Source organism: Pongo pygmaeus, chromosome 10 (genome assembly GCF_028885625.2).
Source record: "Pongo pygmaeus isolate AG05252 chromosome 10, NHGRI_mPonPyg2-v2.0_pri, whole genome shotgun sequence".
Lineage (NCBI taxonomy): Eukaryota > Metazoa > Chordata > Mammalia > Primates > Hominidae > Pongo > Pongo pygmaeus.
The window spans coordinates 163,108-184,778 of NC_072383.2; the positions used below are offsets into that span (position 1 = coordinate 163,108).

The following is a 21,671-nucleotide window of genomic DNA, read 5'->3' on the forward strand; positions in this document are numbered from 1 at the left end:
AAGGCAAGTTTCCCAGGCTGGGTGCTTGTCAGGCCAATAAGGAAGTCAACAAGAGCTGGTTTGGGTGAGGTAGGGAAAACAGTGGCATAGTCTAGATGGACAGAGGATCCACAGGCAGTTGGAAATGTGGGTCTAGGATCAGGGCTAGGAATGGAGATTTGAGAGTCATTCCCATCATTATCACTGTCACCATTAAGCAGCTACCACTTATTAAGCTCCTGCTCTGTGCTGGGTGCTCCATGAAATAATTTAATCCTCACAAGAAGATACAGGGTCAGCAGCATAAACCCCACTTAATAGATATGAAAACTGAGAGTCAAAGATGTTAAATTCATCCAAGTCCCATCAGCCGGGATCTGGGGCTGGCCATTCCCCTTATTTGCCACTTGCTCACCAGCCCATCAAAGTAGAAGTTAAGAGAGTGGACTGGGTCCTCAGAGGGAAGGCAGACAGGGCTGAGAAGGTATCCACCTGGGGAGCACGTTTACAGTGACCTGGAAGGCTCTGCCTGACACAGCTCCCTTCTTAATTCATTGTTAATTATCACCCGTCACGAGCTCCTCCGATGATGTCCAACACAGAAGCCATGGAAGATGTCCAGAGTGTACGGGGAAAATTAAAACGTGTGTGGAGACTGGCAGTGGCACCCATGTGACTCGTAACCAGCGCACATAGGGGTTTTGTGGCCAGAATACAGGATTAAGGGGTTGTAGGGAGACAGGACAACCAGGATAGACTGAGTCATGAGCACTGGGGAGAGTTGCAGAAAGGAGTGGGGAGGGAGGCTGATTAGGCCCATGGGGCTGAGTGACAAGCCCCAGATCTGCCTCTTCCTTGCTGGTTGGCCTTGGATGAGTTTAACATCTCTCACCCTTGACTGAGATGGGAGGCAGCAGGAGCCAGAGCACAGGGCTCAGGGCAGGGTTGAGTCAGTATCTGGCATTTGCTTCTGGAGTGAGGCAGAGGTTAGTGTTCTAGAGGTTCACTGTAAAATAGGAAGAAAGGGAACAGGCTAGTGCCCCAGAGGCAGTGGAGTCAGCAGAGTTACGTTGTAGCCTGGGGAGGTCTGGGAAGATCTGTGGCCAGGTGCAAAGCTGCAGATAGGATGAAGGAAATGGGAGTAAAAAGAGCACCTGTAGCGTCAGCTGAACACACAAAGGAGGCAGGAACGGGAGAGCGTCTGCTGTGAGTCAGATTAGGAAGGTTTTTGAGAGTCACAAATACAACTTTGGAATTAATTTGTCCAATACATACTCACTGAAGGCCTACTATGTGCTGGGCACTGTCCAAGCATTGGAGGAGATAGCAGTGACCACGGCAGGTGAAATCTGCCCTCGTGGGGCTTGATGTCTAGTGGAGGATGTGATGGGACAGATTCAAGAATTTAAAATCTGGTTTTCTTTCCTGCTTGGGTGAAGCATAGACATTGCCCAGTAGTAGACGGAGTCTCCTAGGGTTATGTCAGCTGGTCTTCTGCCTTCAAGCAGGATGATACCATGCCAAGGGCATGGACCCCATCACCATTTTGGAAGCATCTCAAGCAATGGATTTCATACCTTCCCTGTGTTGCCAACAGGATCTTGTGCTGCAAAAGGATGCTCTTGGGCCTAGCGTTTTCCTAGAAGTATAAATAGGCCAGACGGGAAAGAAATGTGACATCTGGCCGGGCGTGGTGGCTCACGCCTGTAATCCCAGCACTTTGGGAGGCCAAGGTGGGCGGATCACCAAGGCGCTGGGAGTTCAAGACCAGCCTGGCCAACATGGCAAAACCCTGTCTCTATTAAAAAAAATACAAAAATTAGCCAGGCACAGTGGTGCACACCTGTAATCCCAGCTACTCGGGAGGCTGAGGCAGGAGAATCGCTTGAACCCGGGAGGCGGAGGTTATGGTGAGCCGAGATCGTGCCACTGCACTCCAGCCTGGATGACAGAGCGGGACTCCATCCCCAAAAAAAAAAAAGAAATGTGAAATCTGTCGGTTTCTCATGGTGCTTGAGTAGGGTTGACAGACAGAAATTGAGAGAAAAGGAGACAGTTTAGTGATCAGTTCCCCTTCCTCTCTACATTTCCCCTTGGGGAAGGACTTTCCTGCCTGAGCCAAAGCCAAGTCCCTATTCCAGGCCTCAGGGAATGTGTCAAAGTTCAGCAGGGAGAATGAGCCAAGCTACATTATTTCTGCAGGAGCAGGAACAGAATGCCTCAGAGGCAAGTATCTGTGTCTCTTATGGGTGCATGAGGTCATACCTAGTAAAGATCAAGTGGGGAAGTGTCCAGTTCGTACCGTGGTTAGAATTCTCAGATGGCCCCCAAGTCCCCTTCACGCTAGTGTACACATTCTATATAATCCCCCTCCCTTGAGTATGGGCAGGATGAGTGAATGTGATGGGACATCACTTCGATGATTAGGTTACCAGTTGGTTGATTTTGAGTTAATAAAAAGAAACATCATCCAGGGTGGGTCTGAGCTAATCAGGTCAGCCCTATAAATGAAGCTGAAGCCCCAGACAGACACTGTGCTGTTAGCCTTGAAGGACCGAGCTATCAGGTTATGAAGAGGGCCACATGGCAGGGGACAGCAGGCAACCTCTGGTGACTGAGGGCCTAAGTCCTGTGATTGCAAGGAACTGAATTGTGCCAACAAGAGTGAGCTCAAAGGAGGACCCCATACCTTAGATGATATTGCAGCCCTGACTGATATCTTGGTTTCAGCGTGGTGAGATTCTGCGCAGATAACCCAGATGAGCTGTGCCCAGACTAGATTCACAGAGCTGTATGAGAAATAAACAGGTGCTGCTTTAAGTGGCTGGATTTGTGGTCACGTGTTACACAGCAGTAGATGAGGAATACACTTGGTGTGGTTTAGAGCGCCTTGAAGACCCCTCCAACAGGGGGATTGTGATAGCACTGGGAGCTTCCTCCTGCTCAGGGCCTTGTCCTTTATGAAATGCAAGTAACTTTGGGAGAAGCCATATAGGAAGGCTTAGTCGCCATTTACGCATTAATCTGCATAAGTTCCAACGATCTCCGAGGGTAGAGTTGGATGTTGGGGGAGACAGAATGATGTCCCCAGGTTTGGGAATGCGGAAGGGCACTGAATGGCCAGGCTGGAAGCACTGGAGGCAAGCACTGAGGATGTCTCATTTTATCTGGGATTGTCCTTGGGGATTGGGGTTGAATCCACAAGGTCTCCTGAGCTAAGAGGGTACCTCTGCCAGCCTGGAATGGGGCACCCATCACACCCTGCAGGGAGGGAGCAGAGGGCACGGCTGGGCTGTGGGAGGCAGGCATTCATTCTGGCTGCAGCCTTTGGGGGCTCCAGTGGAGCAGGAAGCAGGTTGAATTGTTGTGCTGAGGGATGAAGTATGGCCTTTCTATCTGTACCCTCCCCCCCTATGACCCCTGGAGGACAATCTATACCCTACCCCCCCTTGATCCCTGGAGAACAATCTATACCCTCCCCCACCATGATCCCTGGAAGACAATCTATACCCTCCCCCCCCATGATCCCTGGAAGACAATCTATACCCTCCCCACCCATGATCCCTGGAGGACAATCTATACCCTCCCCACCCATGATCCCTGGAGAACAATCTATACCCTACCCCCCCTTGATCCCTGGAGAACAATCTATACCCTCCCCCACCATGATCCCTGGAAGACAATCTATACCCTCCCCCCCCCATGATCCCTGGAAGACAATCTATACCCTCCCCACCCATGATCCCTGGAGAACAATCTATACCCTCCCCCACCATGATCCCTGGAAGACAATCTATACCCTCCCCACCCATGATCCCTGGAGGACAATCTATACCCTCCCCACCCATGATCCCTGGAGAACAATCTATACCCTCCCCACCCATGATCCCTGGAGAACAATCTATACCCTACCCCCACTTGATCCCTGGAGAACAATCTATACCCTCCCCCACCATGATCCCTGGAAGACAATCTATACCCTCCCCACCCATGATCCCTGGAGGACAATCTATACCCTCCCCACCCATGATCCCTGGAGGACAATCTATACCCTCCCCACCCATGATCCCTGGAGAACATGGGACGTCCTTGTTCTTGCCTTGAGTTGTTCATCTCAGCGCACCCATCCCAATTCTTCATTTATTCGGGAAGGACACCATGTGTAAGCGGCATGTCTGGTTGTGAATAGGAAACACTTAGTGAGAGTGTTTGGGAAGTGATCCCAAACTTCTCTGAGTCTGATCAGAGTCTAGGATGCCACCATTTAAGCCCATCACCTTCACACAGGCCTTGCCCCTTATTTAAAGGCAGAAGCCTCTGGGGGCATGGCTGTCATACCTTCCCAGTCCTTTCCTGAGAAGTTTCCATAGGGAGGAAAAGTGAGAGCGTAGCAACCTGAGAAGAGAAAACCCATGGACAGGAGGACAGAGCCGAGAGGAGGCACGCTGGCCCCCTGACAGAAATTTTCCTGGGATCAGATCTGCCAGGTGCCATGCCCCCAAGCCCACCCCACCTAGCCCTGCCCTGGTTGGACAGCTCCCACCGTAAGAGCAGAGGTGACTCAAATTGGGGAACTCTTGGTAATGGTGGCCTGGAGGGACCCCCATTCTTGAGACACCCACTCAACTTTTCAGCAAATCCACATTTACTGAGCAGCTAACTATGTACTGCGAACACACGGATGGTCCAACCCCAATCCCAACCCTTCTGATGTTCCCAGGGAAAAGAACCACCCAACACAGAGACAAGGTTGCTGGGGAGGAGTGGGGAAGCACAAGGAGCTGTGAGGGTTTTTTAGCATTTCTGTTTTTCATTGTTTAGGGGAGGAGCGGGGAAGCACGAGGAGCTGTGAGGGTTTTTTAGCATTTCTGTTTTTCATTGTTTAGGGGAGGAGCGGGGAAACACGAGGAGCTGTGAGGGTTTTTTAGCATTTCTGTTTTTCATTGTTCATTATTTTAAAGTGTGCACAAAAGTAGAAACAACAGTGTTATAAACTCCCCCGTAGCTATCATCCAGCTGTAACCATTGTATTAATATTTATTAATATTAATATTGTGTCATCTAACTCTTCCACATTTTTTGACAGAATATTTTAACACAGCTTCAAGATATCATGCATTTTACCCATAAGTACTTCTGTATGCATCTCTGAGGTGAACTTAAAAAAAAAAGAAAAGAAAAAAACAGAAACAAGGTCTCACTGTTTTGCCCAGGCTGGAGTGCTGTGGTACAGTCATAGCTCACTGTAACCTCCAACTCCTTGGGCTCAAGCAGTCCTCCCACCTCAGCCTTCCCAGTAGCTGAGGACCACAGGCGCACGTGCACCGGGACACCCAGTTAATTTTTTTTTTTTTTTTTCAAGAGAGAGACAAGGTCTAGCTATGTTGCCCAGCCTGGTCTCAAACTCCTCAGCTCAAGCAATCTTCTCTCCTTAGCCTCCCAAGATGCTAGGACTGCAGGCCTGAGCTAATGCGCCCGGCCATGAACATTTTGCAATACCCGCCACAGCATCAAAATCTGACCACCATATGCGGCACCTCCCTTCTGGCCCTTGGGACATCACCACTCCCCAGAATGGACCCCTCCGTCCTACATCTCTAAGAGTCTTGCCATGTGGCCATGACGTTCTAGGAGGTTCACATCGGAGCTGCCCAGGAGCCCCCACCCCCACCCCGCACTGTCCCTTCCTGGGCCCCGCCCGAGTTTGGCCGGGTGACTCCACCACTCCTTGGAAGGGCTGACCACCCTTCCCCTCTGAGCCCTTCCTCCTCTCTGTCCTTGTCCTTGCAGATTGAAATGCTAGAACATAAGTACGGGGGTCACCTGGTGTCCCGGCGCGCCGCTTGCACCATCCAAACCGCCTTCCGCCAATACCAGCTCAGCAAGAACTTCGAGAAAATCCGCAACTCGCTTCTGGAGAGCCGCTTTCCACGGCGGATCTCCCTGCGCAAGGTGCGCTCACCCACGGCCGAGAGCCTGGCGGCCGAGAAAGCGCTCATGGAGGGCTACGGCCTCATGGGGCTGCCGCTGGTGCGCTCGCCCTCCCTGCCGCCCACCTTCGCGGGCACCCTCACCGAGCTGGAGGACTCCTTCACCGAGCAGGTGCAATCCCTGGCCAAGTCCATCGACGACGCGCTCAGCACTTGGAGCCTCAAGACCATGTGCTCCCTGCAGGAGAGTGGCGCTTACCAGCTCCACCAGGCCCTGCAGGCGGCCGCGGGGCCCCCAGGCCTGGAGGCCGAGAGGCGGGAGCCGGAGAGCGCAGGCCCCGGGCCCGGGGATGAGGCCGCGGAGACCCCCGGCCTGCCCCCCGGCCACAGCGGCACCCTCATGATGGCTTTCCGGGACGTCACGGTGCAGATCGCCAACCAGAACATATCCGTCTCCTCCTCCACGGCTCTGTCGGTAGCCAACTGCCTGGGCGCTCAGACGGTCCAGGCCACCGCTGAGCCCGCGGCGGGCAAGGCCGAGCAGGGCGAGAGCTCTGGGCAGGAGGCCCCGGAAGCCCCCGCTGTGGGCCGGGAGGACTCACGCGCAGAGGCTGGGGCTGGCGGGGCGGCGGGGGAGGCCGCAGCCCCCAAAACAGAGGAGGAAGAGGAGGAGGAGGAGACGGCGCAGGTGGGGAAAGGGGCCGAGGCCGAGGCAGGCGACTTGGAGCAGCTGAGCAGCAGCAGCACGTCCACCAAGTCCGCCAAGTCGGGCTCGGAGGTGTCGGCCTCCGCCTCCAAGGATGCCCTGCAGGCCATGATCCTGAGCCTGCCGCGCTACCACTGCGAGAACCCAGCCAGCTGCAAGTCGCCCACGCTCTCCACCGACACCCTGCGCAAGCGGCTCTACCGCATCGGCCTCAACCTCTTCAACATGTAAGTCAGCCCTGGCCCCCAGCCCGGAGTCCTGGACGTCCTGGGAGGGAGGGAAGGAGGAGGGCACCTTCCCTCCACCAAGCAGGGCGCCAGGTAACTTCCCACGTCATCCCAGGGTCCTCCAGGCGCGTCTGTGCCGTGCCTGATCCCTGAGGTCATGTTTAGGAAGTACATATTTTATTTTTAATCATTCTGAGTTTATTTTAAGAAAGATTAAAGGAAGAAAAGAACACATCAAACACATGCTTTCACAACTGTTACAGTTTAAGATGAAGCTAGGGTTTGAAAAGTAAGAGAATGTAAAAGAAAAGACAGTATTAAGTAAATAACAGTTCAGGCCGTTTGAGGATTAAGCAGCAATCATTCGGGTGGATATGAAGCCAGGGAAAACGCATTAGCTCCCAGGGTTGGTGAAATGCGAGGCTGGGTGGGGGAGGGAGGAGAGGCGCCTTGTAAAGAGTGTCAGCAGAGAGCAGGAGAGGGGAGGGCTACGAGGAAGAGAGAGTGTGAAGCAGGCAGAGGCGCAGTAGAAAGAGAACAGGGGAGAAATGACCGACCGCCATAGCTCAGAGACCCCAACGAGACCAGGACTGGTCCTGCACCGAATGTATACAGCCAGTCCCAAGCAAAGGAAAGGAAGCACACCTGCCCCTCCCATGGAAATGTCAAGTCCAGGAGGCAGGCACTCGCCTCCATCCTCCACTCGCCCCTTCATAACCCTGAGCCAAGAGCACACCTCCCCGGCCGTAATGCATGTTCATTCGTTCATTCGGCTGTTATTTATTGGGTGCCAGGCACTGTGACCACAGAGGTGAGGACACATCCCCTGGCCTCAAGAGGCTCCTATTCTAGGGGAAGTAGCTACTGTTCATAGCTCACCTTACATAAAGCATCTGTAATCTTCCCAGCAGTATCTACACAGAGGTATTACCACGCTGTTTTACAGAAAAGGAAGCCGGCTCACACCAGTAAGGCGAGCTGCACACGATGAAATAGCTAGTACTCGGCAGACCTCGGGGAAGGCGGATCTGACTCTAAACCACCCCCACTTCTGCAGTGTCTCTTCTGCACATGAAAACTCACACAGACACTTATCTGCCCCAAGACAGTAATTCTTAAACTATCCATAGTGAAGAACCAGTTTTGTTCCCCCACACCTTTCTGAAAATACATTGTGGGCTAATACTTTTGTAAAATACAATAAAAATGAGTTGCTAGAAAAACAATCACGTGCCTGGTTGTCCCAGAAATGTCGAAATGCTATGGGAGGTTCTAAGTGCTTACCTTGTGTTTCTGTACTTATCTCTTCCTGGACCTGTGAGAAACAGCTCAGGGAGCAGCATGGCTTCAAAGCTTGCAAAGGGAAGAGGTGGTGTGGCGGAGGTCTCACCTCTGTTTCTCCCACCCTCTTTCCAGGGTTGGGGCGTCTGCGGTGGGGACCTGCATATTGACAACAGGATATGGGTAGGGGGAAGGGCAGGACTGAGGTAAGACCCAGGAGGCAGGGACAGAGAAGGGTACTTCTCCTCCACCTGCTCTGGAATTCACTTTGTTTGCAGACCTCGCCTGTCCTCTTTCTGGTCACACACCATCCTCTGTGTGAGGACATTCAGTGGGTTGAGGCTCTGGTGAGAGACGCTTCCAATGGGGAACTGGATTTCCAAGAACCTCTGGGCACTTCTATGGGTGGAAGACAGGGAGGAAAGAGTCATGGATGGCTTCAGCTCACTCTCTGCTGCTTCTCCCCACCCCCACCTCCAGAAACCCAGACAAGGGCATCCAGTTCCTGATCTCACGTGGCTTCATCCCCGACACCCCCACCGGTGTGGCCCATTTCCTCCTCCAGCGAAAGGGCCTCAGCCGCCAGATGATTGGAGAGTTCCTGGGCAACAGCAAGAAGCAGTTCAACCGCGACGTGCTGGAGTGAGTACTCTGCGCTCCAGGCTCCCCCCACTCCTTCCCACACCCCACCTGCCCGGGCTCTGTCTGTGAGCTCCTTGGTGAAATCCTCGCTCCAGTTCTAACAGCTTCCAGCTTCCAGATTGTCCACAGGAACCAGAATCCCCTCTTTAGCCCATCACCCCAGTGGGCCGGAGCCCTGTCTCCCGTCAGAGTCATTGATTGAGTTCGCCCCAGGCCAGGCTTCATTTGAGGCAGCAGGGGATACAGAAATGGTCCAAAGAGACAAAAAGCCTTTTCTGCCTGCCACTCTCCAGGGCAAGAGAAACCAGGAAAAGGAAAGGGCTTGTGTCAGCACTGGGGTTCATCTCTGCCTGGTGAAGAGCCCCTCAGCCCCTCTCCCCCAGGACCCTCCCATTCTCCAAGGTTCGTTTTCATATCGCTGGAGGCAAAAATGTGAGACAGAAAAAAGAAGGGGTTAAACTGAGCGTTTTAGAGCAAGAAAATACTACAATTCCATAAAGATAAATCTACTAACAAAATCATGACCAAAGAAAAATTGTTTCTTTAAAACCAAAGAAAATGGTTTTAATGTCCAGTAGCAGGGAGGGACCCCCAGGGGGCTGCCTTTGTCCCCGCTCAGCCTTGACAGTGTGGACGGGCAAGAGTCTCTTCACACTCACGCCTTGTCCAGAATGGCAGGGCAGGGCTGGTGCTCCTCTGAGGCTGAGGGGCAGGGCCTTGCAGCTACTCCTTCCCTGGGACATCGGCTCCAGCCCCTGCCATGCCCCCGTGCTCTTTCTGGCTTCCACTGGTTCCCTAGGTTGGCCTCCTTCTTGAAGGTCTCCATTCTTCAGGGACCTCCCTCATTTCTCTCCCCTCTTTCTCCTTGGGGACAGTCAGCAGAAGTGTCTCCCAGGAGGCCCTGGGAGGAGCTCTCCCTTTCATCCTCACCCCTGGAGCAGCAAGGGACTGCCAGAGAGGATCTGGACGCTGGGGGAGTCACCCACCCAGTGGTCAGCATCCCTGGAGTGGGAGCTTGGAGATTTAGCTTCTATTTATGGAGCTGTCTTGGTGCTGTGTGCCCATGTTGAGAAGCCCCTGTCCTCTGGGCCTGCGTTTCTATGCCTGCAGAGTGGTGCTGGGTTGTAAGGGCTGAACCCATTGCCCTCTGAAATCCCTGTCACATTTCTAAATCCACTGACGTGGTGGTTTTCTGACTGAGTTCAGTGAGTGAGGGCTGGGATCCGCTCAGGGACCTTGAAATCCCTGCACGGCCCTCAGCTGGGTAGAACTGAGTTCCTGCCCCTGACTCTTGGTGGCTTTTGACAATTTATCATCCCTCCTGGAGCTGCTGGTGGAGACGCTCCGTGGATCTCAAAGAGGAAAGAGAGACAATGCTAGGCAGCGTCTCCCTCTCACCTCCTTTCTCTTCTCCCTCCGCTTCCCTTCCCTTCCCCAGCACTGCTGTGGAGGCCCGTGGAGGTGATACTGGGATCCAGGATACATCTGGGTTGCAGAAGCGGAGAGATGGCATTTCCTCACGCCCTTCCTTTTCTGTGTCCCCTAGTTGGCTCATCTCTCTGGCTTTCCCGCACTGTTGTCCCAGTCCGTTCCTTCCCAAGCCAGGGTGAGGTGCTGGCCCCGTAGCCCCAGGCACCCCGGCTGTCTCTCTGCTCTGGGGGCAGGAGTGACTCTGCTTCACCCACAGGCCCTGACTGTTGTCTTTCTTCTGTCTTTCCCAGTCTCCATGTGGCCTGCGCCCTAAATTCTAACCCTGCAAGGCCCACATTGATCTGGAGTGCTGGGAGCACAGCGTTTTCCTGCAGCCCAGGTGGTGCTGAGTCGCGCAACGAAAACTAATTGCCCTCTTCCCTGGGAGACTGGGTGTATGGGCTGTGGGCTGGAGGCTTGGAGCAGTGGCTCCACCCTGTGCTGAGGAGGGGAGCTGGGCTGGGGGCTGGGCTAACCTTAGGCAGGGATCAGGCTTGGGATGGGTAGGGGCAGACTCCCTCCTTGGTACACTCTTCCAGTAAGAAGAGGCAGTGTGGCGCGACAGGAGAAATAGCTGGACCCGGGCTGTGCTCCTCTGTGCTGTGTGGCTTTGGCAGGACACCTCTCTGGGCCTCGGTGTCCTCATCTGTAAAATGAGAGGGCTGGGCAATGTGATTGCAAAAGTTTCTCCAAGTCCTGAGAATCTACCACCTTTCCCATCTCTTAGTGCATTGGTAGCACTGCCCTAAACACTGAGGCATGCTTTGTCATCCTGCCAGAGCCACCCACAGGCCCCAGGGCAGTGCTGGGGTGCCAGGGTTCATGCAGGGCAGTGCTGGGGTGCCAGGGTTCATGCAGGGCAGTGCTGGGTTGCCAGGGTTCATGGGGGAATGAGTTGGCCATTTGTTATTCATTCAACAAACATCGAGCACCTATTTATTGTGTGTTGAGAATGGGGCCACGCTGGGCACCTGTGTGTGTGTGTGTGTGTGCGTGTGTGTGTGTGTGAAGAGGCATGGCTCACAGTCTTAGGGAACTTACAGAACCAGGTGTGGATGGGGAGAGGTGAGAAGGAGGAGCATGGAAAGCGAGTGAGAAGAGCAAGGGGCCTCCAGCCGGAACCCTGGCTTGGGCAAGGTTGAGTGCAGAGCTAAGCCCTGATATGCCCTGGTGAAAGCCGCAATCCCTCATGCTTGATTGTGTAGCCCTGCAGGCCTGGCATGCTGACTCAGCGCCACAGAAAGGAGCTCCTCCCTAAAGTCCATAGGTCACTGACTGCCTTGCTTCTCTCTGAGGTGGAGAGGGCCCTGTCCTGCAAAGGGCAGGGAGAAGATGGAGAAGCAGGAAGTAGCAGGCACTAGCAGGGGAGGTGGGCACTGGAGTCTTTGCATTTCCCTGCCACTCTGGCCAGCCAGTCTGGATTTCAGAATCACTGTATCTTCTTTACTCCCGCCAGAGAAAACACACACACTAACCGAGTCGCCAGGTGCCATTTTCCCAGGCCTGGAAGGCTTCATTGGGATTCTATACGGCTCCCCTGCCCCCGCCTGGTGACATTTAGCAAGTGGCATTCATTCTGTACAAAGCTGTTTGCCGAATAAAAGGATATAAATCACCCATCCCCTTGGAGACTAAAACAGCCCAAACCACAGCACTCTCCCAAGAAGCAGCCGATGAGAAAGCCTCTCAGAGGGGAAGGGTGTGCTTCCAACTCTCAGGCCTGTGAGGAAAGGAAGAGGAGGGAGGGAGCAGCTGCCACCTCGGCTGCTGGTCTGTGTCTGAGCATCATGAATGCTGTGACATTTGCTTTCAGAATTCGGCCCTCAGCGCTCTTGGAAGCTGACATCTCCATCCTTTTGTGTCTTATTTCCACGGAAGACACATTCCAAGAAGGAATGTATTCTTACCAGGCCTCATCAAATGACAATAATAGAAGCCATTCTGAGCTCAAAGAGCCACACCCATTCCAGTGTTTACCTGCAAAGGTTTTGCTTTTGGTTTTTTTGAGACAGAGTCTTGCTCTGTTGCCTGGAGTGCGGTGGTGCAACCATGGCTCACTGCAGCCTTAAATTCCTAGGCTCAAGAGAACCTCCCACCTCAGCCTCCTGAAGAGCTGGCACCACTGGCATGTGCCACAAATATTTATGTAGCGATGGGGGTCTCACTGTGTTGCCCAGGCTGGTCTCAAACTCCTGGCCTCACACAGTCCTCCCACCTCAGCCTCCCAAAATGCTGGAATTACAGGCATGAGCCACTAGGCCCAGCCTGTTTGTTTTTAAAGGAGAAATCAGCCTCAGTTTCCTCATTAGTAAAATGCTGGTAAGAGTACCTGTCTCATATGAATTAAATGTTTTCAATGTACATGAAGTGCCTGATGCTTAGTAAGTTATCTGTAAATGTTAGCTCTTTCTTTTCTTTTTTTATTAGAGACAGGATCTCTCTTTGTCACCAGGGCTACTGGGCAGTGGTATGATCAAAGCTCACTGCAACTTGAACTCCCGGGCCCAAGTGCTCCTCCTACCTCAGCCTCCTGAGTAGCTGGGACTACAGGCTAAATGTTAGCTATTTCATTATTATCTTTCCTACTTGAAAGCACAGACATTAGAACCCCCCACTCCCCGCCGTCCCATTCCCTGCGCACAAGGAAACCTCCTCAAACATGACTCAAACTCAGGTCTACTAGGCAGACAACGAGAACTTGCTGGGACTTGCTGGGCTTTGCTGGGAAGGGGGTCAGCCCAATCTGGGGAGCATCCTGCAGCCTGAGGAAGCCCGGTCCAGAAGCTGAGAGTAATGCGGTGGCAGGCCAGCAGCAGGAGCCAGACAGCAGCCAGGGCTAGGGTCCTCTAGGGCTGGAAGCCTCTCCCTCTCGGTTTTCACATGGCTGGGGAATTTGGCTCTGCTCTGTTTCCTTTCTGAAATGTTCGCTTCAGCAGGTTTGAAGGCCAGCGGATGGGGAATGTTCCATGCTGGCTGTGAGCGGCCTCTTTCTGGCCTGGATGATTTTTTCCGGTGTGAATTCCATGCACATGGAGAGCATTGGTGTCTACCATCTCCATGAAATGCAGGAAGGCAGCTTCTGGGTTGAGCTGCCGGAAGAAAGCTTCCTGGGTGTTCCTTCCCTCCACTGCATCTGCTCTATCCTTTGTTAAATTCCAAGACATATCAGGGTTTGACGTTTGGGTCAGATTCCATTATTTTATTTCCATGGAAATATGTTGGCCAGAGTATAACAGATTTGTTCTTCTTAGAGGACATTTAGAAATGAGGACAGATTGTCTGTCAAATTCAAGAGTCTGAAAGACTCTGGCCTTTCATTGCTAGGAAGAAATCATTTGAGAGCGTCCTGCCCACATTGCTGTGTATAATCTCAGTTACCTTATTCCTGAGGAATTCCCATGAGGCAGGGGAGAGCAGGCTGGGGCCCAGGCAGACCTTATGTGTCTGGAGGAGATAAAAAGAGGCCCAGGCAGGCATTGTGGCTAACACCTGTGGTCGCAGCACTTTGGGAGGCCAAGGCATCAGAATCACTTGAACCTAGGAGGTTAGGGCTACTGTGAGCTGTTAGGGCACCACTGCACTCCAGCCTGGGCAAAAGAGACCTCATCTCTACAAAAAAATTTTTTTAAATAGCCAGGTGTGGTGGTGGGCACCTGTGGTCCCAGCTACTCGGGAGGCCAAGGCAGGGGAATCACTTGAGCCCAGGAGATGGAAACTGTGGTGAGTTGTGATCGCGCCACTGCACTCTAGCCTGGAAGCCTGGACAACAGAGTGGGAGCCTGTCTCAAAAAAGACAAAAGAGAGAGAGAGAGGAGAGAGGGAGGAAGGGAGGAAGGGAGGGAGGAGGAAGGAAGGAAGGAAGGAAGAGAGAGAGACCCAGTGCAGGCAGGCAGGAATAGAAGATTTAGGGTCATTTCCACTGCTTTGGAAACGGTACACTGCCAGCACCAGAAGGATGGAAGGAGAACATCTTCAAAAGTGCTGTCTTTGGGGTTATGGCTTTGACCCTTCACCTCTCCACTCTCTCCTGCCGCACTCCCCACCACAGATAGACAAGGGATTCTCCTGAACAGTCAACAGTTGTGAGAGTTTAAGACCTACTTACTTCTGTAGCTGGAGATCTTGGGACCTTCAGTCCAGGATTGAGACTCCCTTTGGCTTCGTCACTTTGGCATATAAATTGGACTTTTATATAAAAATGGACCTACCTGCCACCCAGTCCTTTCCTGACTACTCAAGCCTTTGCTCTGGAGGAGTCAGTCTCCTCTGTGTGATAGCTGTGGCTGCAACAGGCCACTCCGACGTGGGCCTTCTAGGAGGGTCTTCCGGAGTGTCACTGTCTCCGGGGCAGGGCTGTCATATCTCCAGGAGGGCCGTTTGTGACCAAGCAGGCTGTGAAATATAATGACAGCTCACATAGATCAGCACGTGCTGTGTGCCACAGGTGCTGTTCTGAGAGCCTTACATGCAAAACCTCATTCCATCTTCACAGTGACTCTGGGAGGGAAGTGTGGCTAATCTGTACCAAACGAAGGCACTGAGGAACAGAGAGGTTGGGGAGCTTGCCCACAGTCACAGAGCTGATCAGTGGCTGAGGTCTGAAGCCAGCCACAATGACTCATCACCTGAGCCCTTAACCCTGCACCATCCAGCCTCTGTGCGTCATTCCAAGACCCGTGTGGTCTGGTTGCTTTCACAGTCCTTGTCAGTCCCCCGTCACGAATCATGACACTGAAGACCCCTTAGACAATCAGCTGGTCCAGCCCTTTCATTTTACCCTGGCAGAAACTGAGGCCCTAGGGAAAAGAAATGACTAGTCTCCTGGCCAGTGGCAGAGAAATTGAGCAAAATCAGGTACTCTCCCACCTCTCGCCTTGGCGTTATTTGCTATGCCCTGACCCTCTCAATTTGGGAAGAAAGCACAGCTGAGAAACTGATTCGTAAGTCTCAAGAGGTCTGAGCCAGATTTAGCTTCCTCTCTCTGGTGTGTGTGTATCTTAAAGGGCCGATGGATGGCTGTCTAATGATACAATTCCAGGCAGAATTAGTTGGTGGGGCAGGGAGGGGTCCTGTCCACTGACAAGCGTGTCAGCCCACACCTAATGAAAATGATCATGTATTAAGCCCTGTTGTATACCAGGAACTTCACACCCACTGCCTCTTTTAACACTCACAACAACCCTGCACAGTAGATGTTCTCAGTGTTGTCTCCATTCTCAAGGTGAGGAAATGAGCCACCAAGAGGCTCCATGACTTGAAGTAACAGTTCCACGGCCTTTTCTTATTCCATCCACTGTTATTGGCATAGAGCAGTGCTTCCAACAGGGTGGTCCCTGGACCAGCAGCATCAGCTTCACCTGGAAGCTTGTTAGCAATGCAAACTCAGTTCCCGCTCCAGGCCCGCTGAATCAGACTCTGGGGCTTGGGGCCCAACAATCCGTGCACAAATAACCCCACCAGGCAATTCCAATGCATGCCTCAGCTTGAGACCAACCAGCCAACAGGGATGCTGCTGAGCCCAGCAAAAGAAAAATCAGCTCAGGGCATCTAAATTGTAAGGGTAATTTGAACTTAGTTCTTTTGGTACCTGAGTCTCAAGGTGTGAGTGGCAGCCAGCCCTACCCAGGCCCCCTCAAAAGAGAGTTTCTTCATCCACATGACATCACCAGGAACACTGGCAGGTCCTGCATCAGTTTCCTCCTCTTCTATTTTCTTAGCCACGTTGCACTTTGCCAAAACGCCTTGACCTTTGTTGAGCATGTTATGAATTCTGACGAACAAAATAACTCTCTGGAGGATGGGGATATTTTTAATTGAATTGTAGAAGCCAAGAACTGCCAAATAAAGCCAGGGTTTCTACATTCCGTGGCAACAGGTGGTTTAGTTTTCCTTCCTAATCCTGAAACCTGGGCTTAGTCTCAGCCAGGAGCATGAGCTTGGGCTTCACCTTCCAGATCTTCGCCGTCTCTTCCAGTCAATTAAAAATCCCTGCTGCTACCATTACCTATTTTTAGCTCCCAACCAGTTCCTTTGTGTGCCAGACACTGTCTTGCTATCATTAAAAAAAAAGAAGGTTGAGATGATGAAATTCATTTTGATCACAGGCGTGTAGGACGCTTCGTTTCCCTGCAACACAAACTGATTCCACGCACAGATCAATGTTAACAAGCAATTTTATGCAAGATTGTACCTGTTTCTACAGAGGCAGGGAACATCCATCCTTTTTCCCCAACCCTTGTGAGGTATTTGCTGCAGACCCTGCAGAAGCTCATAGGAAAGAGGGGGAAGCCTGAGCAAAACCAGTGCCACTCGTGATCCACATACCCGTCAGCGGCACCTCCTGAGACAGGTCCAGTCATGCTTGGCTGGAAGCGGTCTAATCGGTACCAGTTGCTCTAGTTCTCAACACTCACTCACTTACATGTGCAGTAGGAGGAAGAGGGGCCTATGCCCTCCACACTGCCTCACTGCCTGGAGTCTGGAAGCCTCGGGGCCATTTGCAAGTCCATCACAGGTGTCGGTGTTAGCTCCGGATAATCTTGGCAGCAAAGCAGGCTGAGTAATCCTGGGCCGTTGGGTAGAACTTCCAAAGGCACAGACCACTGAGGCTCCTTCTCCAGCTGCCGGCACGCAGTCATTCCTGGTCATCTCTCACTCACTCATTCATTCGTCCCACAGAACAGTGATTGGGTGCCCATACACCAGGGAGGCAGAGATTAAAAGAACTGTCCTATCTTGAAGGAGCCTGTAGCCTCGTGGGGAAGACAGGCAGGCAAATATTATGACACAGGGAGATAAACGTATTGGTCAACAGAAGGTGGGTTCCGGGGAAGACTCCTAGAGAGGATGAGCGGAGGTCAGGGAAGACTCCCAGAGAGGATGAGAGCTAAACAGAGACCTGCAGGGTTGGGGCTGGGCGGCAGGAAGAAATAACAGCATGAACCAAAGTAGGGGCGTGAGAGCCAGGCTGCAGGAGGGGACCACGCTGGGGAAGGGCAAGAGAAGCTGGAAGCAGACAGGGCCTCGTTTGCTTTGCTGAGAAACTTGGGTTTCACACTAGGGATGTGGGAAGCCCTGGAAGAAATGTGAGCAGGGGCACGAGCCACGGTACCAAGTGAGCAGCCTAGAAGGATGGCTCTGAAGATGGTTTGGAGGCAGGGAGACTGGTGAGGAGGCTACTGCTGTTAACAGCCATGGTGAGAAAGAATGAAGCCCTAAACTGTGGCTGTGGGCATGGGGAGGGGAGAAGTTGGCAGAGCCCAGGGCCGTGGAGAAGCAGCAGGGCCGTGGCCAATGTGGGAGGGAGCCAGGCAGCCAGCACACAGCCAGTGGTCTCCGAGCTGATGAGAATTCAGAATACGCATGTGCTTCAGGCCCCCTGTGTTGGTGCTCCATCTACCAAATAAACACGTATAGATTTTCTGTTTCAGGGGCAGGGAGATGCTGGATTCATGGACATTTCATCTGAAGAATCTGTCAAACTAGACATTGTCAAATATTTACTCAAGCAAGTTAAACTGTTAGCTATCTAGAGCCACTAGAATGGGGGCAGCCACCTGGACAGTGGTTGTTGAGAGGGGGATAGGGCCCAGTTTCAGGTCAGTGAGGAGGGGCAGCTGCAATGGATGAGGGGCTCCTCCGGAGGAAAGAGTCCAGCTGGGGAGGGAGGGTGATGGAGGCCAAGAAGACAGTGTTTCCAGAAGGGAGCAATGAACCATGTCCATGCTGCCAAGGGGCTGGGATGAGGACAGAGAGAGGCCATTGGATTTGGCCACGTAGCAACCAGCAGTGGCCGTGACAAGGGAAGTGTTAATGGTGCCCTGGGGTTGGATGCTTGAGTGGAGCAGGTTGAAGAGTGAATGGAGATGAGGAAGTGGAGGCAGCAAAGAGGAGAGAAGAGAGGCAGTGTCTAGAGAGCAACGAGGGCTCAGGGCAGGGTTCTGATTTGTAAGATGAAAAAGACAAGCACTTGGGTGCTCCTGAGGATGATTCAGTAGAGGGGAGGCGTGGTAGCTATCTGAAAGAACACCTCAAACTTCTTGTGCCCCAAGATGGAGACTCCGTCTCTCCTCCAGCGTGTGTCTGCACCATGATACACTCACACTAGAGAACGGCACCTCCAGGCCCCTGGGTGCTCCAGCCAGAGCTCCAGGATGCACCAGGGATGCCTGCCTTTCCTCACTTCCCACATTCCCTGCATCTCGAGTCCCATCTGTTCTTCCTCTAAGATGCAGCTAGATCATTCATTCAGTTTGTTTCCACTGCTCCTGCCTTAGCCCAAGCCCCATTATCTGTAGCTTGGACCTCTGCAGTAGCATCCTAACTGGGCCCCTGCTTCTGTCTTGTTCCCTGCCCCGCTGCCATTCATTTTCTCCCCAACAGCCAGGGAAATCTTCTTAGAACAAACAGGACCCTGTCACTCCTCTGATCATACCCTCTATTGTGTCCCAGTGCATTCAGGATAAACTCCCAAATCCTTCTCATGACCCACAAAGCTGACAGACTGAGCCCCTGACTGCCTGCCTAGCCCCACAGTCACCATTCTCCCTATTACTGTCTGCATTGCAACCTTGTGGACCCTGCCTAGGTCCTTAAAAGCTCCTCCCTGCCACGAGCCTTTGCATATGCTCCCTCCCTTAGCCCACCTGACAGCTCTCCCCTCTCTCCTTCCTTTGGCCACCTCCTACTCATCTTTCAGGCCTCAGCTCAAATGCCATGTCCCCAAAGAGTCCTTTCCAGACATACAATATAAAATATATCTCCTTTGTCCTCTCCTGGAACCATTGTTTCCCTACATAGAACTTGTCATGATTATAGGTAAAGAATTATTTTTGACTCTGTGTTCAATGCCTGTCTCTCCCACCAAGACAGAGACTATGTTGCTTGCCGCTTCACCGGATCCCGCGCACAGCCTTGCACACGGGGGCCACTCAGTGCATGTTGCTGAAAGAGTCAACCAGCCACTGCCACGGGGCACAAAAAGCACCAGAAAGGGGAAGGCAGGAGGTCAGGGATATGGACCCCTGCTGTGGGCTCCAGGTGCCCAGGCCAGCTCTGAACCTGCAGGGGGACCACAGAGCCCCTGTGTTGACTGCCCATGCATGCACCAATAGGCTCGCCTGTGTAACTGTGTCCACATGCTTCTCACAGGTCCCCACCAAGCCATCTGGGTAAGATCACAGCCCCTAAGAAGACATGCATTAGTGCCGGCCACTGAGCAGCAGAAAGCCAGGGAGAGGTGGGGGAGAGGAGGGCACAGGGGGCCACCTGCCCCAGGAGATGTCAGCAAGGAATGAGATGTGTGCAGCACCCCTGCAGGGCTGGCTGTCTAGTGTACTTCAATCTAATATGTAATAAAAACATCATGGTACATGGTTCATATTGCACAAGCTTGAGAAGATGAGGTCATTGCACACGTAGTGAAGCACTTAGAGCCATACTCAGTACAGACAGCTCAGAGAGAACTCCCCCTATTGAGTAAGGGACCTCCCTGCCACCCCACGCACACCCAGAAGTGAAGAGAAGACAGCCCAGTGGGGCAGGGAGAGGCCTTACAAGATTAGGAAGCTGAAAGCCTGCTCTTCCTAGCTGTGGGAGCGTGGGGCAAGTGCTGCATGGCCTTAGTTTTGTCTTCTGTAAAACGGGGAGATGATACACCGGAAAAGACCACCCGGGAATGTGTGGTGCTCTTTACCTTAAAGATGACCCATGAGGAGAGATGACTCCGGGCCACCCTGGATGGAGGCTGCAGGATGGATTTGGTAAACTGCCCACACTCATCTCCCCATGAGGATTCCAGGGCAGCAAAGAAGGCTGGAAAGTGGGGATTAGGAGTGCTGGTAGACGCTGCAAAAGAAGAGAAGCAACGGGACAGAGAGTGAGAGAAGGGGAGGGAGCAAAAGAGGGCACGGTGCAGGCAGAAGCTTATGCTCAGGGAGTGAACAGAGGAGGCTCATGCTGGAGAGGGCCAAGGCTTATAGGTGCTTCCAGGGAGACAGGGACCCTGGAATGAGCAGGGCTTATGGTAGACAGCACAGTCCCACCCCCAGCCACCTTCCCCAGGATGACACAGGCCCCATCAGGAAGGCAAACGTGATCAGTGATTCCCCCGGAGGAGGGTGGGGATGAAGCCACCAGCCAGCCAGGAGTGCTGCTGTGGTCATCTGCCCCCTGCCGTTGGAGCATCTGCAGTGCTTCAGAGATGGCCGGTGCCTCTAGGTCCCAGTCCTGAGAGGTCACCTGGTCGAACCCCCAACTCTCCAGTGAGGAAGTGGCCTCCTCAGGCAGGAGGGTAGAGTGTCCCACCACTCAGCACAGCTTCCTGCCTTCCAGCTAGGGATTTCACAGCCAGAAAATGTCATTTTTTCCCCCAGGGTCTGAGAAACCCAGAATAGCACCTGTTCATGAAACACAGATACCCTGTGGTGGCAAATGCAGTGAGGGGAGGAAGGCAGGATGGCGGGTACATAGCCAGGGGAAGAACTACATCTGCTTATGCCTCCATCCACCCCTCCCTCACCACCCCCATGCAAAAGCAGCCCCGATAGCCAGGTGGGGACACATGCCCCTAAGGACGGCTGCCTGGTGGCCTGTGAGTTGCTGGACTCACTTTAAAAGCCGCAGTGAGGCCTACCCTTGCACTCAGCTCAGTCTTTGGTTTCACAATTTAGGAACAACCTGGAGATCTTGCAGAGAATGCTGATTCCCAGGCCTTGCCCCCAAATATTCTAATTTGCTGGGTCTGGGGTGGGGTCCAGCGAGCTGCATTTTAACAAACCACCCTATGACTCTGCTGTGGGGTCCTGAGAGCACACACTGGAAGATGTTGGATGAGAGGCCCTTCCAGCTCCACAGCCCAAGTGTCCACCCCTGCAGCCCTCCCCGCCTCGAGGCCCACGAGGGGTGTATTCAACTCCCATTCTGTGGGCCGACCTTTCAACCTGGCTGCTTCCCCCATCCCGGTCCTTGGCTCTCAGGCTCTCGGCTCACTAATGGGGCTTTTAGCAGCAGCCCTGAGTGAGTGAACGGCTGCTTGTCACCTGAGTGAAGGGCTGGAAACTAGGCCATCGTGCTTGGCTGGGCAGATCCCACCCTCACCAGCTGCTCCCGCTGCCTCTTGCGGAAGGCTGCCCCCACGGTGCCCTGGGCCTCCCGGCACCCCCACCATTGCAGGGTGAGACCTGGTCCACAGCACTGGGGCAGAAGGCACTCAGAGAGAGGCTCTGGGAGGAACGTGGATGTGGGAAGCCGAGTGCCAGGACCTCAGCTTTCAGAAACAGGGAAGGGGTGGGTGCATGGCAGATGGGGGCAAGTCCTAGGGAGCAGCAGGATGCCACTCAGAGGGACCAAGGGCCATTCTGGGGCCCTGAGGACCCAGGCCTCTTTCTTGGCCTCATAAGAGTCAGTGTCCCTGGGCTGACAAGATGGGATCCGGCC

At 53.2% G+C, this 21,671-nt stretch overlaps 1 protein-coding gene and 1 long non-coding RNA gene across 8 annotated transcripts in view; one reads left to right on the plus strand and one right to left on the minus strand.

Annotated features, from left to right (window-relative positions):
• The window catches only part of IQSEC3 (IQ motif and Sec7 domain ArfGEF 3), a 112,762-nt gene that overhangs the window by 67,741 nt on the left and 23,350 nt on the right, over positions 1–21,671 (plus strand). For all 7 annotated transcript variants that reach the window (XM_054442582.2, XM_054442588.1, XM_054442584.1 and 4 more), the window contains 2 exons: positions 5,770–6,842; positions 8,604–8,765. In XM_054442582.2, coding sequence (XP_054298557.1) covers positions 5,770–6,842; positions 8,604–8,765 — 1,235 coding nt within the window. The remainder of the gene's footprint in view (positions 1–5,769; positions 6,843–8,603; positions 8,766–21,671) is intronic.
• LOC129009523 (uncharacterized) lies at positions 4,921–16,516 on the minus strand. The gene is made up of 10 exons (XR_008492794.1): positions 16,426–16,516; positions 11,711–11,955; positions 10,712–10,881; positions 8,814–10,117; positions 8,391–8,724; positions 8,127–8,282; positions 7,722–7,854; positions 6,054–6,147; positions 5,803–5,955; positions 4,921–5,137 (listed from the first exon to the last, which is right to left on the minus strand). It is a non-coding gene; the product is annotated as an uncharacterized LOC129009523 (long non-coding RNA).